This window comes from Haemaphysalis longicornis, unplaced genomic scaffold (assembly GCF_048455015.1).
Source record: "Haemaphysalis longicornis isolate Haplotype H1 unplaced genomic scaffold, Haemaphysalis longicornis Haplotype H1 scaffold_2, whole genome shotgun sequence".
Lineage (NCBI taxonomy): Eukaryota > Metazoa > Arthropoda > Arachnida > Ixodida > Ixodidae > Haemaphysalis > Haemaphysalis longicornis.
The window spans coordinates 8,393,141-8,412,998 of record NW_027526295.1 but is presented as its reverse complement, the minus strand read 5'-3'; the positions used below and the strand labels follow the sequence as shown (position 1 = coordinate 8,412,998).

General features: G+C 51.5%; 1 protein-coding gene across 2 annotated transcripts in view; it reads left to right on the top strand.

The window, feature by feature from the left end:
• Positions 1 to 19,858, top strand: part of LOC144168727 (DNA excision repair protein ERCC-6-like) — a 106,497-nt gene that overhangs the window by 38,177 nt on the left and 48,462 nt on the right. For both annotated transcript variants that reach the window (XM_077697673.1, XM_077697672.1), the window contains exons 11-13: positions 4,288 to 4,464; positions 14,751 to 14,867; positions 15,406 to 15,501. In XM_077697673.1, the coding sequence (XP_077553799.1) occupies positions 4,288 to 4,464; positions 14,751 to 14,867; positions 15,406 to 15,501 (390 nt within the window). The remainder of the gene's footprint in view (positions 1 to 4,287; positions 4,465 to 14,750; positions 14,868 to 15,405; positions 15,502 to 19,858) is intronic.

Sequence of the window (19,858 nt, the reverse complement as noted above, 5' to 3'; positions counted from 1 at the left end):
CAGAAATGGTTTACTTTGATGGACGTGAGCAATTGCCAGCAGTACGTTCATTGCAACAACATTGATTGCCGCCCAGTCACTGATATGTAGACGACGAGGGGCTCGATTGGCTGGAAAATTATTTTATCGATTATGTGGAAGATCTGCGGGAGGCAAGCGAAGCTGAAAACTTCTTCAGCAAGGAAACGTGCCACGCCTTACTCTTTACAACACAGTCAAATGTTGGCGGCATACGACTCCTGCTGACTGAGAAGAAATTTAAATTTGTTCTCACTCACAAGATGTCGAGTGACCCTATAGAGGCCATATTTGGATTCTTGAGGCGCAGTGCAGGATGTGATGATGCCTTGGATGTCAGGAGCACAACATGCGATCTCGAAAAAATGCTAAAAACCGGAATCGTAGTCGCTTCCAGTGGCAGCACCGTGCAGGGTTTGGCGACATTCACGTCAACGCAGCTTCTCCCAGTTCAGCAGGCACGCTGTATGAGCACACCAACCACAGACCTTATTTTGAACAGAGCAGCAACGCGTCTGTGGGAGCACTTGCTGTCAGACGGGCCAATTTTCTCTAACCCCGACGTTGCCAGCCTGGCAATGATAGGAGGTTTTATTGTTCACGCGGCAAGCGAGCGCGTAGCCTGAGCTGAGTGCGTCGCAATGCTTCAAGCACCGAACAGCAGTGCTCCAGACCATGGCCTCATAACGCACCAAGACCGCGGCGTTCTTTACTACCCGACGCAGGAACTTGTCAAAGTTCTTGTAGGCCTGCGCAGATTTGCTGACTACGTAGTTTCCCAAAGACGGTCAGTAAAGAAGCCTCTTGAAATGTGGTACCGGACTAACCGCCGGACGCTACCCCCACCCCACCCTAAGCTGACGCGACGCGAAGCAGTGGTGTTTAGGCAGCTGCAAACACGTGCGCTGATGACTCCAGTAATAGCTAAACACATATGCCCGGAGGTGTACCCCAGTGATGTGTGTGTGATGTGCAAGAAGGACAGGGCCACGGCGGCCCACATCCTGTGGGACTGCAGAAGACACCCGAGCGAGGCCAGTGCTGCAGAGACGTTCCCGCCGTACCTTGTCAGTGCGGCGGCGTGCAAAGACTACGTCATACAACACATGGCCGTCCAGCAAGTGTCGGACGCCCTCGAGCTTCAACGCCCGAAAGTGTCACCCCCACCCGGGGGTAGGCATGAGTAGGTGACGGAAGCCGATTGGCCGGCTGACACGACGTGAGGCCGCGTCGCGTTTGCAGGACAAATAAAGATGTTTTCTCTCTCTCTCTCTCTTGAAATGCGTGAAGAGGTCCGTACAGGAGCTCATGAGCCTGCCCGTCTTGAGCTGCGGCAACATTGATTCGGACCACCGCAAGGTTCTGCTGGAGCTAAGCGCACGAAAGCTCGTCAAGCCACTTTTCGCCAACTATGCACAAGGGAAAACCAACACGCATGCTAACGTGAAGTTTCTTCAGAAAAAGCCTTTGTCAAGAAAAATTGTGAAATTGTAGGTGTGCGCCTGCAGTCCCTGAGACATACGTCGTGCCATATAGCACCAACTCTTTCTGCTCAAAAGTGTCTGGAATCCTCTCCAGGTTCTGGGATGAACAATTTCACACACGTGCTGTTGTGGTAGAGCGCGCACCTTTGTCAACAGTGTTTGTGATGCACGTGAACAATATTGCGTGAACACGTACTAAGCCATTCCGAGAACAATATTTTCTTAGACTGAAGACTTTGATTCTCGCGGTCATCATGTGTATCTAATCTTTTGCTGTTTTTCTGTTTCGTTCACCTTATCCTCAATTAAATGTGCTCAAATTGGTGTCTTCCTTTCTTCTCCACCACGCGCGTATTATTTGACAGCACACCAATCTTGGTGTGTATACCGGATTAGGTAAACGAAAGAGCATCAAGACGGGGGGGCGCAGGCCAAGATAGGCACGGTCGAAGTGCCTTCGGTTCGCCGAGCAATGACTAATTTTTCATGACTGCTAAGCGTCGTACCGCAACAACCACAATGGGACGGCACATATACCGAGGCGCGAGCACTCACGGACCGCACCTCGGCAGACCGCCCGACGTGGTTCAGCACGAAAGATCGAATGACCGAGTACAGCGAAATAACGAAGGCCTTCTGCTTGGCTCGCAGAACTCTCCCGCCCCGTGGCCGAGGTTGATTCGAGAACAAGACGTTTTATTTAGACAGCTGCAGACTGGCTCGCTACCCAGCCCGTTACTGGTGCAACGCATGTACCCTGAGAGACCGACACGTGCAAAGGCTGCCGAGGAGAGACGGCAAGCTGCACGCACATGCTGGGTGGTTGCACCAAACACCCGGAAGAGGCCTAGTCAGGAAGGATCCCACCGCGACTGGAAGTAGCCGCAGGGAGCAAAAACCCGGAATATCAGCACTGGGCCGTCCAGCAGGTCATCGAGGCGCTAGCACCTACGGCAGGGGCCCGGCGGATTGGCAACGGTGAGCGGCCCATAAGGAGTATAGAGTGGTTCACTTGTAAGCAATATCGAAGTGCCAAGGAAAACACATCGTTATAACCGATAATAGTTATGAGTGGTTTGCTGGGAAAAAAAGGTCAAATAGAGCTCAGAACATTTTATTTGCATGCGAGCAAGGTTGTACTACTGCTTATTTGAAGAAAAGATGCCATAGTCAGTCAGGTTTGTTTGCTTCACGCAAAGCTGGAGCACATCTTTTTCAAGAGCAATCTGTAGGGGCTTCACCTGGCTGCACTGGAGCCTAGCTGAGTGAAAGGTCCTTGGTGCAAACGTACTCCCTGCGGGACTATCATGTGTTGGGATTTCTGTGAAGTCACTATTTGAATAGGCTGTGCAACTGCGTCGTCAGAGTTGTCGCTTTCACCGCTGTCGGCAGCACGTATCCGCGCATAGTTTGCCTCTTCAGTTAGGCACTGGGACGTTTCCAAAACATCAGCCCTGAATTCCCTTCCGCGAAAAAACGGAGGCAGTTGAAGAGGCACCCAGTGAAATTCAATGCGGTGCGGACGTGACACAACCGGTGAGCAGGCGAACATAGGCAAACGCATGAGAGAGCGACGCCGGCACCGGCAGCGCGAGTTCGCCAGCAGATGCGGGGACGGTGCCAAAGTGGTGGCGCTGAGAGGGGGGTTCGGAAAGAAAACTGCTCTTCCCCTCCTCTTGCCTTCTTGTAGGCGGCGCAGTGTACGCGTTTTCTGAGGGATGCCATCTGCGCAAAGAGCCGGCGGCAGCTCGAATTTTCGGTGCGCACTGTGACTGGATTCAATCGCTGCATCCGATATTGTGACACTCGAGCATACAAAAGTGGATGGTGGCATAGTTGTTTGTCGTTATATCCAGTAGATTGTTACATTAGGTTGTGCGAAGCACCCATGCCGGCAACCTTTCTTTACTTCTCCACTGGTTACATGGGGATCCGCAGGATAACGCTACTTGTCTGTGCCAAGCAGACTGTACCCCAACGTGAGTGGGATTAAGAACAATATCTCTGTTGACACCACCGTTGAGAGTCTGGTTGAAAGGGAGCAGGCGATGCCGGCCAGTTTCTGCGGCGTGCGTGCGCAGTGGAACAAGCCGTGCCACGTCCGTGGCCATTTGCAGTGTGGCCGAGCGAAGAAATTGACAGCTAAACTTTTCAGGGAATGCCATCTGTATGGTGTCGTTCGACTGTGTACCTACGCTGCTACTTTGAACAACGCAGCAAAGTGAGGGTCCCTAGGGGCATGGGAATGGGGGTTTTTGCTTCTGAAGCTTCGTTGAAGTAGTTTGGATGGAAGCAAACATTTAGTGATTTCCTCAAGGAGAATGGAAACTTGCAACTCGTCAAGCATGCTTCAGTGACTATCCTGTAGGGAACTCCTTTCAGGGGCCCTCCCGTGGGGCCCACCACTTCACGACCCACGCACTTTAGAGCCGTTGGGCACGGATGGGAAAAGCTTCGCAATACATAATAATGTTCACAACGGGTTTTAGAAATGTGTCATCTCTAAAACGTTTGCTTGCTAGACAGCTGGTGCCATCTAGAGAAAACTGGATAAACCAAACTGCGTTTCTTCTTCAATCTCAGTAAGGGAGGGATACATTTGTAAAAGAAGCAAACCAGGCCGTTGGGAACATCTGTGTGGACGCGTGAAACGTTTCCTGTCGTACACGATGCTTTTTTATGAGCCCGTCGGTGGCATGTTCCCTAGGAATGTGAGTGGGTGAGTGCCCCTTCCAGGAGCCGCGTATTGTGTGCCAGTGTCGGACAGCGCGATGCCTGCCTGCAGTTCCGCACCACCCACCGGCTGATCCTGTCGGGGTCGCCCATCCAGAACAGCCTGCGCGAGCTCTGGTCCCTGCTGGACTTTGTCTTCCCGGGCAGGCTGGGCACCCTGCCGGTCTTCATGCAGGAGTTTGCCGTGCCCATCACCCAGGGCGGCTATGCCAACGCCTCCGACGTGCAGGTACGCCCTCCTCTTCTCTTCTTCCGCTCTGATTCCTAGGATCACAAACCATTCAACACCTGGGATGTGCAAAGCTGCTAATGTCCAAATTCAGCCTTTCGAGGCTCTGAATGTGCCAAGCCTTTTCATCATCGTTTTTTCTTTTCAAATTCCCAGAAGTTCTCTACTTCTCCAAGCCGTCAGCCTTATCTGGTGGGTTGAAGTCAAAATGACTCACGGTGCCAGCTTGTTAAAAAGCGCCTCACATAAGACAAGTCATTAGTCTCATTCCTGGCAGTCTCGTCTTGCTGCCCCGGACAGAACTACCAAGTGACTGGCCAAGTAGGCGGGCACATTGTTGTTGTCGCTCCTGCACTCGCAGTTCACCTTTCTGCCTTTCTGCCCTCTTTGGCGTTTCAGTCTTACGATTCTTTTTCTCAACAAAAGACATCTCAACAGTAGCAGGAGACAAGAGCTGGAATGCTGGGGCTCACAATTTAAAAATTGCACGCTTGCGGGGGAGCGCCACCTGCTGAACGCAAAACAAACCTTCTTGCGCCATAAAAATGTTGCTGCGTGCGAACAAAGCACAAACCGTACTCCACACTCCTTCCGTGCTCTTTGCGGTTCCGGCTGGTTTCGGCGGCGTGCGAACAAAGCACTAAACGTACTCCGCACTCCTCTGCTCTTGTTGTTCCACGACTTTGCCATTACGCTCCGTGGTTTGTTGTTTGGCTGTGTTCCAACCTTTTTTCGAGCTCCTGATGTGCGCTGTGCAATGGGCCAGCACATGAGCTACACAGGCAGATTAAAACTGGAGGTGGTGGGGCATGGAAACCGGCACTTCAGTGTTGACCCAGTGCGTGTGCGCTACGGGCGAAAACGAGAGGTTTCTGGGCGGTGAACAGCGATTGCCACGTGTTTCGTGGTCCCAAAGACGGGAAGTTTCCCGGTGTCGGAAAAGAAATTTTGGAGGGCCTTGATGGCATGGAAGACAGTGCGCTGTGGGCCGAGAACAAATGTGAAGCCACAAGCGACTTCAGTGAGGAGGACAGCTCCATGGCGAGTGAAGGGCCACTATAGCATGTTGGGAATAAAAAAGTAATTTGGTTACATAATTACCTACGTGTTTTTATGAAAATGGTAAGGCCCTGAGAGCGCTTCTCTTGGCAACTTTATTGCATAAAATTTCAACTTTTAAAAATCTCTCGCAATTTTTTCCCCCATAATGAACCCTCCCCCCAAATTCATGCCGATTTTTCTGGTAAAAAAAGGGGGTTCATTACGTGAGTAAATACGGTATACTAAAAGGTGGCATGGCAATTTGCGGTGATGCAGGGTCAGTTCCCAACGCAAGAAATCGCATCGCAGTGTACGTGCCTTGTTACCGTCTCTTTGAACACTTGCACCCATCTCTCAGGGGCCGAAATGCCCAAAAAGCTCCAAACTTCTGGTTTCTTTTCAATGCATGGTCAACTGGTGAAGTGAGCGCCTTCTTGTAAGAGGCTACAATGGTCATGAGGGCATTTTTGGCTCGTTTGAATTTTCTTTTTTAAAGCCCATGGATTTAAAAAAATGATTTTAAAGGATTTTATTTTTTACAGCATGTCTCGACATCCTGAGCACGAATACGCAATCAGGTCTCTCCCTTGTGGCTCACCATGTTTTCGCGATTATAAGTACCCCCTTTTCTGTGCGCAAGCGCACGTTGTCCTAGTGCACTTGCTCTCCTTGGTGTGGCTTGCTCTTGCTCGCTCTGTTCCCTTTTATTTCCTCAACATTTGCCACATGAAGCATTATTCTCCACACCCGTCTCATCTGGATGCCAGAGCAAGATGCCAGAGCAAGATTTTCCCAACCTCAGCGTCGGAGTAAATATGGTTCCGTGTATGTTGGGGACCACACAGCACATTTTGCCAATCGTCTTTCCCCGAACATTTTGTTATGAATCCTCTGGAAGGACCATGAAGGGCAACAACTGTGCCATTAGGGAAGCTGCACCCGTATCATCTGAGGAAATAATAAGTGTGTGTTTTTGTTAAATGACTCGGTAATTGTTTAGACTAATTTTATGCGAGCAAACACTGTATTGTGGCGGTCCTGCCGCACTATTCACTTTGTAAGCTTTGGCATTGAGCAGTAAACACGCAGATCTGACAAAGGCATCCTGAAATATTGCTACTGGCAGTTTGGCCTTGTGGGGGGAAAAAATTTGTCCTCAGAAAGCGAGGCACCAAGTGTGGAAGCAGAGGTGAAAATGGCTATGTTTATGCAGTCCAAAGTGCAATGGCTTTGTAAATTCTTTTTATGTGAGGTCTTGGCGGGGACATTTCTGGTTTTGAGGTCCACTTCTGCCTGTTTATTGGGACAAAAATACGGGAGTCCCAACGAACAGTCATGTCCCGTTTTTGCAGGAATGCATAGTTTCGATATTGGTGCCAAGCAAGTTGATCAGACCAAAAGTGTGCCGACTCGCTACAAGTATACATTACAAACATGACCTTAAGTGCTCTCAAATATTTGTCCAGACAGTAAACTTTACATCTATTCTTGCCAGAGAACGCCTAGAAGTTTCTAGCCGAAAATGACTTTGAAGAGGAATTACTTTACCAGTTGACCATGCATTGAAAAGAAACCAGAAGTTTGGAGCTTTTTGGGCATTTCGGCCCCTGAGAGATGGGTGCAAGTGTCCAAAGAGACGGCAACAAGGCACGTACGCTGCGCTGCGATTTCTTGCGTCGCGGAACTGGCCCTGTGTTTTCCTGGAGCCACAGTTCTAGCGTGACGCTTTTTTTTTTTCACATTGTGAACTCGACGTGGACATCAACCTGCTGTGTCGCTTGTGCGGCTGAGCTTTCTGCATAGTGTGAAGAATTTCACGAGTGAGTCTTGTGGGATGAAGTTGGGCTTAAAGGGGCCCTGAAAGGCGTTTTGAGCACACTAAATGAACTAGCGCAATCGTTAGATTGGGTCGTCAACGCCATCTGTGCCAAGTATTACTCTTTTACGCGCAGCGGAAAGCTCACACTTTTGTTGCAAAGTTTGTCGCTTTTTTCTCACCCTTTCCTTCGTGTTTTTGGACGCCGCCATCTTCACATGTCTACATCATCGATTCCCAGATGTTCGTCATGAGCTAGACATCCTGCTATTGGGCGGCTTTTTCACGCACTTCCGGCAAAGAGATGAGTCGTCTGCTCAGCGTCGGCTCACCGGCTGATCTGCCAGCGGAGTGGAGTGCTTGGACATTTTACGACAAACGAAACAAGTGTAAACAAACGCTTAACCGTTCTTATTGAATGCAACACGGCCATAACACGACATGGATATTCTCTTACCGGAGTACGTCCCATAAAGAAAGCGTTGAAGCCCCGTGGCACTTCTTTCGTGCAATCGCAGAGAACGCCCTGAGCCGAATGCCCGGGTTTGACGGATACATTTTTTTCCACTTCAAAACAATCCAGAGATGCGTTTCGAACGAACACAACGTCACAACATGCGTTGCAAGTCTGAACCGCGATTGACAGACGATGGGTTGCCTCCTCCTGCCCATCGTAAATTCGGCACTCACCTCGCTCGCGGTTTGCGGGGACGAACAGCAAGTCACTCAACTCTGGCGCGCAAGCCGAGATGGCTTTCAGCCACGCACAGTGCACATACCCCATGAGAGGTTGAGTCGTACGTCGCTCGAGAAAGATAATCCAGACCATGGGAAGCACTATCCACCCGCAGAAGTACAACGTCGCATTGCATCGCGAAACAAAGACGTCCACAACACACACACACCATCGCCTCCTGTAATGTCAAACGCATCTCGCACTTCCCAATGGGAGTGGGTGGTACGCCTGCAGTGCCCACATGTCGCGAGGTGGGGCCCCGAGCTGAACCGGGAACACGCAACTGTAACTGAGTTCTACAGTGGTTTGTGCCTTGTTGTCAAGGCAACCGATGTTTGAGATTCTCAAAGAAGTGGCGCTCGCTCCAGCGCTAGAAAGCTCAGAGCCGCGGTGGAGCATGCTTTGCCAACGTTGCCGCTCTCCACCACGCGTCGCCCCAAGCTGAACTGGTCACATGATTGAAGGGTTTTGTGCACGGGTTCTGTATCGATTTAAAATGTCTTTTTCACATGCCGCCGGCAGGAATTACGACCGCCGCAAAATAAGACCCGGCACATCTGATACGGCACTTTTTGGATAAACAGTGTCGGTGCATCAAAGGGAACGAGCGCACGATCTTCCCCGTACGGCTGTGAGTTCGCCGCCGATAAAAAGTCACGTGCCACCGATAGCAACTGCACCAACGAACACCGCGAAAGGGCAAGGCCAGGCCGCCGCACACATGCGGCCAGATTTTTCGTTCGGTTTTCCAGCCTTGAGCGAAGTGCGGGATTCATGGTGTCAACAAAGCTTGCCCGTAGCAGATGACGTAGCAGCGCAATAGCGGAAGTACGTCACCGCTGCGGAGCGCAGCATCATGGGAGGCAAGGCTCGCGCGCCGTCAACAGCGGAGAGTAAGTCGAAAGGAGGAGGAAACGCGGAGCGACGATAATGCGCGGTTTTTGATTTACGATTTCTCAGCTAATACTCATCGCTTTAACAAAATTCTTGCGGGAGGAGATTGCAAATACATTGCTTTATTTGGGTACATGTACATCCATGCATCGGCGGAAGGTATTTCAGGACCCCTTTAACAAAATTAGAAATACACCAACGAAGAACCCAAAGCGGGGCCTCTGAAATGAGCACGTAACCGAGCTGTGAGTGCGAGTGTTCCCTCAGCCGGGAGGAGGGCTCAGTGCAAAATGTAACTTTTATATGACAGCAGTCCTCTCATTAAAATGTTTGCTGCCAACCTCAACCTTTTGTTTTTTGAACGTGGCTGCCTCCCACGATGGTGTGTCCCGTTTTCCGCCTCCAGGAATATGGTCACCCCGTGTAGGTGTTTTTTTGGGAGGCTGTAAACATTTATTTGCTCACCATGACTTGCACGCTATAGGGGGCAAATACTGTCAGGGTTTATTCACACAACCACCGCTCCACGACCTCGACTACTCCACGACTTCCCGCCGAGTCCCGAGTTCCCCCGCGCACACACACACCGCACCGCGCCCAGAGGGTGCCACCTACACCACCATCCCTCGTGGATGGATGTCCTCACAGCCTGCCCCCCCCTTGAACTGTGAAGCAGCCGCTGACCACGGGGGGTGGTACTTGAGTAGCTGGTCCACGTGAGCAGTGCCACAGGCTCTGCCTGTGCTTGGGTGGACCAGCTTGAACGTGTTCGCGCCGAGACGCTGGTGGATCCGAAATGGTCCTGTACGCCTCGGCGCGAGCTTTGACGAGACTCCCCTGGCAGCATCGCTGAGGATGTGGACGTCGCGCAGCACGAGGTCGCCTTCTTTCAAGGTAGTGGCCCGGCGCCGTTGGTTGTAATAGTGTTGCTGGCTGTCCCAGGCGCGTTGTTGATGCTGTTGTGCAGCAGCCAAAACCTGTGCCAAGTGGCTCTGGAGTTCTGCGGCGAAGGTATGAGGGGCTGATGCGGCCGGCTCGACATCATGCTTCTCTTCCGCTGGCTGCCACAGGGTCTTCAGCTCCCTCCCGTAGCACAGGAGAGCCGGTGTGTAGCCAGTGGCCGCGCTCACAGCAGTGCGCATGGCAAAGGCAATTTCAGGGATGTGGAGGTCCCAGCTCTTGTGATCCTTGCAGTACGCACGTAGCGACTGCTTAATCGTGCCATTGTGCCGCTCTACCATTTGCCCCGCTGGCCTGTACGGGACAGTGTGGCGTTCTGCAATGCCCCACTGCCTAAGCAAGCTCTTCCACAGTCTGCTGACGAAGGGCTTCCCATTGTCGCTGGAAATAGCTGTGGGCACTCCATGCCTGCAAAAGACCTCGTGCATTCTGCTGGCTATCTGCTGGGTGGTTGCTGCTCTCAGTGGGAACAGCTCAACAAACTTCGTAAACTTGTCAATGATGACGAGTAGGTACTTGTTCCTGCGTGGACTGGTATGCAGTGGACCAATCAGATCCACACTTAGCTCTTCCATTGGTGCTGCTGGCCACTGGCTGGCCATAAATCCCTGTGGCTTCTGGCGGATTGCCTTTGTCCTCTGGCAGACCTGACAAGAGCGGACATACTTGGACACATCACCACGCATGCCCAGCCACACATACTTGTCAGAGATGCGTCGCAGTGTCTTGAAGAACCCAGCGTGGGCACTTGTTGGATGGTCATGGCCCATTTGCAAGACCAAGGCGCGAAGGTGAGCAGGCAACCAGGCAACTGTACGGTCGCCACGGCTCTGCACTAGAAGTCCTGACGACTCAATGCGGGACGTGGATGCCAGATCCCCCACACGGCGGCTTTCGGCATTATCTTCCTGCAGGCATTCACCTTGGACAGTCCTTGCTATGTCCCGCAAAAGGGGGTCCTTTTGCTGTTCCTGTGCCAGTTTCTCCGCACTATTCACGACAGTCAGGTCTTCAATGGCAGTCACCAGGCAGTTGTCGGCAAACTTGACTGAGCCTTCATCCGAGTGCAACTGAAGTGGGAACAGGGTCTCGGGCAGACCCTCAGCAACATCATTAGGGCTTGCTTCAACTGGTGCCCGGCTTAAAGCATCGGCTGGTATGTTAGCCTTTCCACGGCGGTGTTTGATTTTGCACTGGAACCCCTGAAGGCGCAGCACCCAGCGTCGCACCCGTGGAGATGCCTGCTCAGTGGAAAACATCCAGGCCAGTGATGAGTGGTCACAGTGGATTTCAAATGCTGTGAATTCCAAGTAGGGCCGGAATTTGTCCACAGCCCATACAACTGCCAAACATTCCCACTCTTGCACTGTGTAGTTAAACTCGGCATCTGACAACCCTCTGCTGATAAATGAAACTGGCCTGAGAATGCCATCCTGCTGCTGCAGTAGCACTGCTGCTATGCCAGCACTGCTGGCATCTGTCTCAACAACAAATGGGGCATTTAGGTCGGGCAAACAGAGGACTGCACCCGTTGCCAATGCTGTTCGGAGAGTTGTGAATGAATGCTGTTCACTGCTGGTCCACTGCCACTTTTGTTTCCGTTTCAGCAAGTTGGTCAATGGTTTGGCGAGGACCGAGAATTGTGGAATAAAGTTCCTGTAGTAGCCAGTGAGGCCCAGGAATGCCTGTAGCTGCTTGACGTTAGAAGGTTGTGGGTAGTCGGCGACTGCACGTACCTTTTCCGGGTCTGGTCGGCACTCGCCGGGGGAGATGACGTGCCCCAAAAACGTGAGGGACTGTCTGCAGAGTTGCACCTTGTCGGGGTTGATTGTGAGCCCTGCCTGCTTGATACGCTCCAGCACCTCACGGACATGCACCAAATGGTCCTCCAGCGTTGGAGAGTACACCAGCACATCGTCGAGGAAGGCCATGGCGCACTGGTGGTTGATGCCGTCGAGCACTCTGTCCATCAGGGCCTGGAATGTGGCAGGCCCTCCTGCCACACCAAACGGCATCCTTGTGAACTCGAAGGTACCCCTGTGGCATATGAACGCAGTCTTCTCGATGTCTTGTTCCCTTAGTGGGATCTGGAAGAACCCTTGGGAGAGGTCGAAACTTGTGAACCATCTGGCGTTACCCAGCTGGGCCAACAACCAATCGCTGCGTGGCATCGGGTACACTGGGACCTTGGTTCGGGAGTTCAGGGATCGGTAATCTATGGCCACGCGGTAGCCCCCCGACTTCTTGCCCACCAGGACCGGTGCACTTGTCCAGCGGCTGTTGCTGCGTCTGATCAGGCCTGCACCCAGCATTTCATCCAAGCAGGAGTCCATGATGCCTTTTTTCTTGGGGTTGACTGGGCGCAGCTTCGTGCGCACAGGGGCACTGTCACCTGTGTCAATGGAGTGCTCGACCAGGCTGGTGCAACCTGGAGACTTGGTAAATAGTGCCCCATACTCCTCTAGCAGAGCCTCAAATCTGCCTTGGCTGTCTGACTGCTGTTCCGAGTGCACCGCCGTGCTGCAGGTCATCACAGTGTCCGAAGGGTGCTCGAACAGCCATTCGAGGCAGTAGGCACCCTCCAATGGTTCAGGGGTGGCCCTTTTGTCAGCCTTCGCAAACGGCACTACCAGCTGTGGCTCCATGCCCACGGTCCGCCCTCCGAGGCCAATGTGCAAGGATATGCCCGTGGCCGTCAAGAAGTCCCGGCCCAGCACAACATCCTGGCACAAATCAGGAAGGCACAAAAATCTCTGTACGCGACAGCCGCCGTCCCACTCCATTTGGCACCTGATGGAAGTGGTGCTTTGGGACCAACCTGATGCCAGGCGAAGTGTCCGCATTTCTCGCTTCCCTTTGGCTCCAGCTGAGCACGCTGCGCTGATAGCCGGAGGTCCCAGAAGGCTCACACTGGATCCTGTGTCGAGCAGCGCGCGGAACGTCCCGTTCCCGATTCGCACCTCCAGGATTGGCTCCTTCTTTCCGGCCGTAGATGCAACTTGCATTGCGGCGCCGTAGACACTCACCGGGCCTGTGCCTACTGGCGCCAGTTTCCCGGGCACTGTGCCTGGAAGTGCCCTGGCTGGCGGCACAGGAAGCAAACGCCACGGTCCTGTGGGCGTCCCGTCGCACAGTTGCGTGCGATGTGGCCGACGCCACCGCATCGCCGGCAAACAATTTGCTGTCGTCCCGCTGCTGGTTGCTGTGGCAGTGCGCCGCTGGGCGGAATGGCGGGCCACCTGTCGCGGTGGTACGAAGGCTGCACGGCAGCGGGGTGGAGCGGCCACGCACACGCGGGCGCCCCTGCTCCCACGAAGGAGACGGCGTGCTGGCTCATTGTAGCGACGTTGGAGACGCCAGGGGCCGTATAGGCCAGGTCGCGCGCGACCTGGTTGGTCTTGGGCGGCGGGGGCCGATACTGCTGCCGGCGCCGCGCACGTTCCATCAGGCCGTCAGCCGCGGCCGCTAGCTCCTTCAAGTCCTTGAAGGTCGACCCAGCTGCCAAATCTTGTAGGTCGGGGTGCATTTGGCGCAGCACTCGGTCGACTTTCTCCGAGTCCGGCACGTTTTCGCCGATCCTTTCATAATAGGCGGCGACGACGTAAATAAACTCCCGCAGGTTTTCTTGCGGGTGCTGCGTCCGTTCGTCCAGCTCCTGCTTCAGCCGAAGCTTCTCGTCGATGGACGCGAACTCTTTCTTGAAAGCTTCGGCGAAGCCGTCCCAGCTTTCAAAGGGTCCCGCGAAGCGGTACCAAAGCTTTGCGCTCCCCTCCAAGGCCGTCGCGATCACCCGCCGGACGCGGTCTCCCGTCGGTATGTCCGCAGCCACGCAGAAGTTTTCGACCTTGTCCAGGAACTCCTGCGGTGACTGCAGATCACGGAATCCTTCGAACTTGGGCATCGCTGCGGGTGCTGTCACGGTCGCTGGCCGCGCTTCGGCGATACCGGCGCGAACAAAGGGTGCCGCCATGTTTACGCTTGCCGTCGAGGCGGCCGGCACAGCGGCGGCCATTATCGCGTCGCGCACTTGCGCGGCGACGCGCTCCCTTTCCATAGGGGATCCGTTTGTCTGTTGCAAAAGCAACTGCACAAATTGGTCCGTTATAGGCTCCATCCCGGACGAGCCCCCACTTGTCAGGGTTTATTCACACAACCACCGCTCCACGACCTCGACTACTCCACGACTTCCCGCCGAGTCCCGAGTTCCCCCGCGCACACACACACCGCACCGCGCCCAGAGGGTGCCACCTACACCACCATCCCTCGTGGATGGATGTCCTCACAATACAAAACAAAAGATGAGACACTGTTGTAACAATAGGAGATACATCGGGGAGTGGGCAGTATCTACATGTGGTAGCACGCACAAAAACAGCAGTGAGGTTGCTACAATTTCACACCAAAAAATGGCATTCATAACAGGTAAGAGTGCACAATTAAAAAAAAGCAAAGAAATGGGGAGCGAAGAGTGAGTGGCTTGCCCAGGTGGTTTTGTGCATCTTTAAGTGGCTTTTGGGCCGATTTTTGGCTGTTGAGACGTCTGTCCCTTGCGGAGCTGAAAAAGGTGTCTCCTCTAGGCCAGGGACGGGCGAGCCGTGAATTTGAGTTTCCAAGTGAATTCGAAGCAGATAGTGATTTGGACGAATAATTTCAAATCGAATATGTTGAATAGTACACATCGCAAATTACAAAGGAAGAAGCTTGATCATTGCAAAGAAAGACCGGCCGCAGTTGCAAGCAGCCATTCTGGCCTCCGTCTCAGATGGGCAGTACAGCAGCAGGTGTCGGGGCTTCCCCTTGATGGCGGCCGAGTGGAAAGGGCCCTCTTGCTGTCGGCAGGTGCAGACGGCGTACAAGTGCGCCACGGTGCTGAGGGACACCATCAAGCCGTACCTGCTGCGCCGGATGAAGGACGACGTCCGCAGCCACCTCCGCCTGCCCAGCAAGAACGAGCAGGTGGGCTGGCCTCTTTCCCCCCGCTCAGCTATTTGGCAATTCTCTCTTCGCAAAGGGCTGCCCCTTCAGAGGGGCCTCCCAGGCAGCTGTGCTCAGTTTGCCAGTACCAGCCTGTGGGGGCTCCAGCCACGAAAGACGCTTCTTCAAGTGAAAGGACGCAAGAAATGTTCACAAACCTTGTGACGAAATATTGGCAGTGGTGGCACAACGTGTGACCACTGCCACGAGAGGCCTGCTAACTGCACACGGGCATTGAGAGGACGAGACAGTCAACCACAACTTGAGATCTGACAGCGTGGAGAAGTTGCCAAAAAGCGGCCGGCCACTGCTTCAGCTGAGGTGTGGGTGTGGGGGAGCTGGTGCATGGTGGAGTACCCAAGTGCAGGGACTGTCCCTCGTCTTGTGCTGCCCTTCGATACTGGGCCACCGCTTCCTCTGTAATCTCTCAGCTTGCAGTAGAATTTTGCGATTAAGCGGCCAGCACCACCGTTGCCGGGAGTCTTGTGTGGCCTGTGCGTAGCAAGCGCCTCCTGTGCAGGTGCTGTTCTGCCGGCTGACGGACCACCAGCGAGAGCTGTACCAGCAGTACCTGGACTCTGGGGAAGTGGCCAACATCCTTACGGGCAGGCTGCAGGTCAGTGTGGCATCTGCTCCCACAGTTGTTTTTGAGGCTGCCTAGTGCAAACGGTGGCTTGCAGACGGTGTCGGGATATTTGCCAGTTGTTCTGCTAGGGGTCCCACAATTTCAAGAGAGTCACAAGCACCACCTGCTGCCTAGTTCCTCACAAGCGGTCAGTGGCAGCAACGCCAACCCTGCCCTGTCCGATGTCCTCCAGCGTTACATTTGGCTGCACAGGTCTGCGAGAAAATGACATTTGATGATGACAGCAGTGATGAGCGGGAAACCCACACAATTAGGAGGTGATAACGTAAATGCAACAACCGCAATGTTTTTAAAACGCGACTCTTCAGATGAGAAAAGTGTAGCCCCGTTTTAATCCAGGGACTCTCTCACCACAAGCAACCAATCGATATCTGGGTAGCAGCAGACATGGCGGAGCTTTGCAAAGGGGCTCCTTGCCCTCTTTTTCCTTATAACACAATGTGCAAGTGAAAATTACTGGTTTACTCGTAGGTTTTTTCATTTCATTTCATTTATTAGTTCCTTAAGGGCCCGAAGGCATTACATAAGGGGGGGCAAATACATATAGGGAAGACAACAAAAAAGAAAGAAAAGAAAAAAAAAAAAACAAAAATAGTGACTGACATGCATCAGTCAGCACAACTAACAACAACAACAAAACAGAAAAAAGCAGATCAGAGAAAACTAATACCAAGTTACCAAATACACATGTTCAGTTATAGGACATAAAAGCACAAAAGCGGTGTGGTGTGGGTGTGGGTGAGCTGGTGCATGCACTATACAATCTGTTATTGAATCTCCTCCTTCAGTGACGGACCTCGGCAGTCAGGGCTGCTCATTTGCTTGCCGGATGCCCTTCATGTAACCGTCATTTGGTGTTCTTCCGTAGCAGTCAACCAACAGCATTCGCATGTGCCGTGTGTGGCAGGGGTGCGGGCTGTGGACGCAAGTTGTCAAGCCTGGCAGTGGAGTGGCTCACGCTGGCAACGCTTCTGTGCCATGTCCGATTTCGCTGCTCTGCTGTACTGCAAGTGCAGAGAAAGTTGCCTTTGTTTCGTGGAAGTAAACATGCATAGGGTTTTTCGTTTTCACAGTTTTTACACTTTTTAAGGTTGAGGGAGGGGGGTGGTAAAAATCAGGTGCTATTTTTCAAGCTGAGAATTGGTGGAGAATTGAGCTTTTTGTGGAAACATTCCAAAGGTTTTTTTTTTTCTGGTTAAATGTATGTATGTACTAAATTTATTTTTTTCCGGTGGTATCATGAGCTTCTTAACTCTTTCGTTACGGCAGAAAAACGGCCGATTTTGAGTGCTTAACAAAACTATTTTTTTCTCTTGAGCTAGTGGACACATTTAGCATTGCTATGCATGTAATTGTAGCTTATAGATTGCTCTTGCAAACACATACGAGCAGTTTTGTGAAAGGTACAATTACTTACAGTTTATTAGTCAAATAATCAGAAAAAAAACGCACAAAAAAGTATACACGCAACGTATATAGGCGATTGTAACGAGCCTAAAAATTATTTTAGGAATTCTAAGATATACAAATTGTTTCTACATTTCTTCGCTATGATTCAATATATATATCAACACTGTACACCAAGTTTTGTATTTTTGTGGGCCCCTCAAACTAGCGGAACTGACGGCTGTGCCACTCCTCAAAGCCATTCGTGTGTAAGTCGGTCATGCATCGAAGCACACTTTTTTGTGTTCCGACACAAAATCCTTTTCACTTGAGTGGTAAAAAACTAGAAAAAAAATCCAGCACTCTTGAGAAGTGTCGCACATCGCTCCGTAGCGGTAATCTGACACAAGTGCCAGGCTATCATGAAGGTAATAACCCGATATGACGCGACGCATTTGGCAAAATATCCCTACCGTACGTTGTCCAGACCTTACACATCAATGTAAAGCCACAGTCGTCAGATAGGAAGCCTGCTTTGTTTATAAATACAGTGGGACGCCGTTTTCACACAACTCGCCACTACCGCGGGTTCAAATTTCACTCTTGGCGCGGTCTCTGCACGCGAAATATCAACAAAATATAATCAAATCGAAAAATGAGTTGTCAATAAATACGCCAGATGGCGTTAGTTGTCTGACAGGTGCCGTTTTTAGCTTTCGCGGGACGTTTGAAATCACCGGAACTCCGTGTCTGATAGACGCCATTTTCACACAACTCGCCACTATTGCGGGTTCCAATTTCACTCTTGGCGCGGTCTCTGCACGCGAAATATCAACAAAATATAATAAAATCGAAAAATGAGTTGTCAATAAATACGCCAGATGGCGTTAGTTGTCCGAGAGGCGCGGTTTTTAGCTTTCGCGGGACGTTTGAAATCACCGGAACTCCGTGTCTGATAGACGCCATTTTCACACAACTCGCCACTATTGCGGGTTCCAATTTCACTCTTGGCGCGGTCTCTGCACGCGAAATATCAACAAAATATAATAAAATCGAAAAATTAGTTGTCAATAAATACGCCAGATGGCGTTAGTTGTTCGACAGGCGCGGTTTTTAGCTTTCGCGGGACGTTTGAAATCACCGGACACCGGCGTCCGATGGCCTATGGCGCCGTACTGAAAGAGTTAAAGGACCCCTGCAACGCTTTTCTTTGAGGTATTTTTCAGACTTTACATCTGTTGTTTGTGTCGTGCAGAGATAGACACAAAGAGAATTATCAGGATCTGTGCAGAAATGAAATAATCATTCCATTTTTAAATTTAAAAATACTGTAAAATTGACGGCTGTTCTCTCCGTGGAAAACCGAGGCACTGCTGCTGGTTTCCCACTCTCTCCGATGACAGCGTATTGCGGGACCAATGAGGGCTGCAAGGAACGCCGCTTTCCGGAAGTTTTGGGGCCCTGGCTGCCTGCCCTGGGAAGTGCGGAGGAAAAAGTTTGCGCAAAAGACGAGAGAGAGGACAAGACGAGCGCAGCCTCCAACTGCATTTTGCGTGAAATAACAACACACCGGCGTTGCCCTCTTCCCTATCAGCAGCCACACCACCCGATGAGGTGTAACAAGAACCACGTGTCGAAAACAACAAACAAAACAGCTCGATAAAATAAGGTACCTAAACAGTATGCACCAGATAACAGACACTACTTAGACTGTGCACATCAACACATGTCGCACTTGAAATCAAGGACGAACAAATAAAATCAGAGCCAAAAGGGCATAAAACCACTAAGAATAAAATTATAACATAACATGGGTAGAACAATCGAAGTGATGAACAACACAGCTCGCATTTCCAAAACTTATGAGAAGCTAAAACGAATCAAACTTCGATACTACACAAGCTTTTTAACAAGCTTTTTGACATGAGCTGTGTTGTTCATCACTTCGATTCTTCTACCCGTGTTATCATCAGACTTGGCAGTAATGAAATTGCAGTAATTAGAGTAATTAAATTATTATCCCTCGTACCTGACACGCGTAGCATTCGGCAAATTGACCGCTCTTGACTTGCTACAGCAGCGGCACTTCGTCACAAGCTCCACTTGTAGATTCACAGAAGGCTGAGAAAGAGTCGCATATACTGGATTTTAAAACAGAAGATGCTCACAAAAAAAGAAGAAAAAAAAGGAGAACCTTGGCTCGGGTGGGGTCGAACTACCAACCCTCCATTCGAGTGACGGGCAAGGTGCAAGAACTTCACATACCATGCCTGGGCATCAACGAGTACCTGTGTGTGTGTGCAGTTCTTGTCGTTTTTCAGATATTCTGGTTGGGCTGACGTTTGTTCATTACAGACCAGTCTTGTTCAATACAAACCGAAAAAAGAAAAAGGTGTGGTGTTGCTTTTAGGTGAATGGAATGGTGCTTCCCAGTGAAGAGCACGTCCCCGAACGTCGAGACGCTTGGGCCGGACTGAGAGCACCGAGTCTGCCGTATGCTTGCCGGTGCTGAGAGCAGAGAAAGCGGCTCATCGTAACACGGCTTGGAAGGGCACACGAGCGCTGAAAGTGTCTGCCCTTGCCACTGCTTCCTTTAAAATGTGCCCTACAGCATCATTTAGGCTCGTTAGGTCGATAAAGTGACCTGTACAAAATATTGCAAGTTCAGCCAATCGTAGGGTGTGCGCGTTGCGCTGTCATAACCGGCGGCTTCGGGTGTGACGTAGGCAGTGCCGCATTTGCTTGTGTTTGTAGATGTAAAAAGTGAACAACTTCCTTATTTCGGCACCGATCCTGATAGTTATTTTTGCATCTGTATCTGAGTGACATGAAGAGCCGATGTACGGCCAGAAAAGTACCTGCAAGAAAAGGATTGCAGGGGTCTTTTAGCACTAATCAAGTAAAATTAGGGATCTTTATCACCCAGGTAACAGGGGGACAT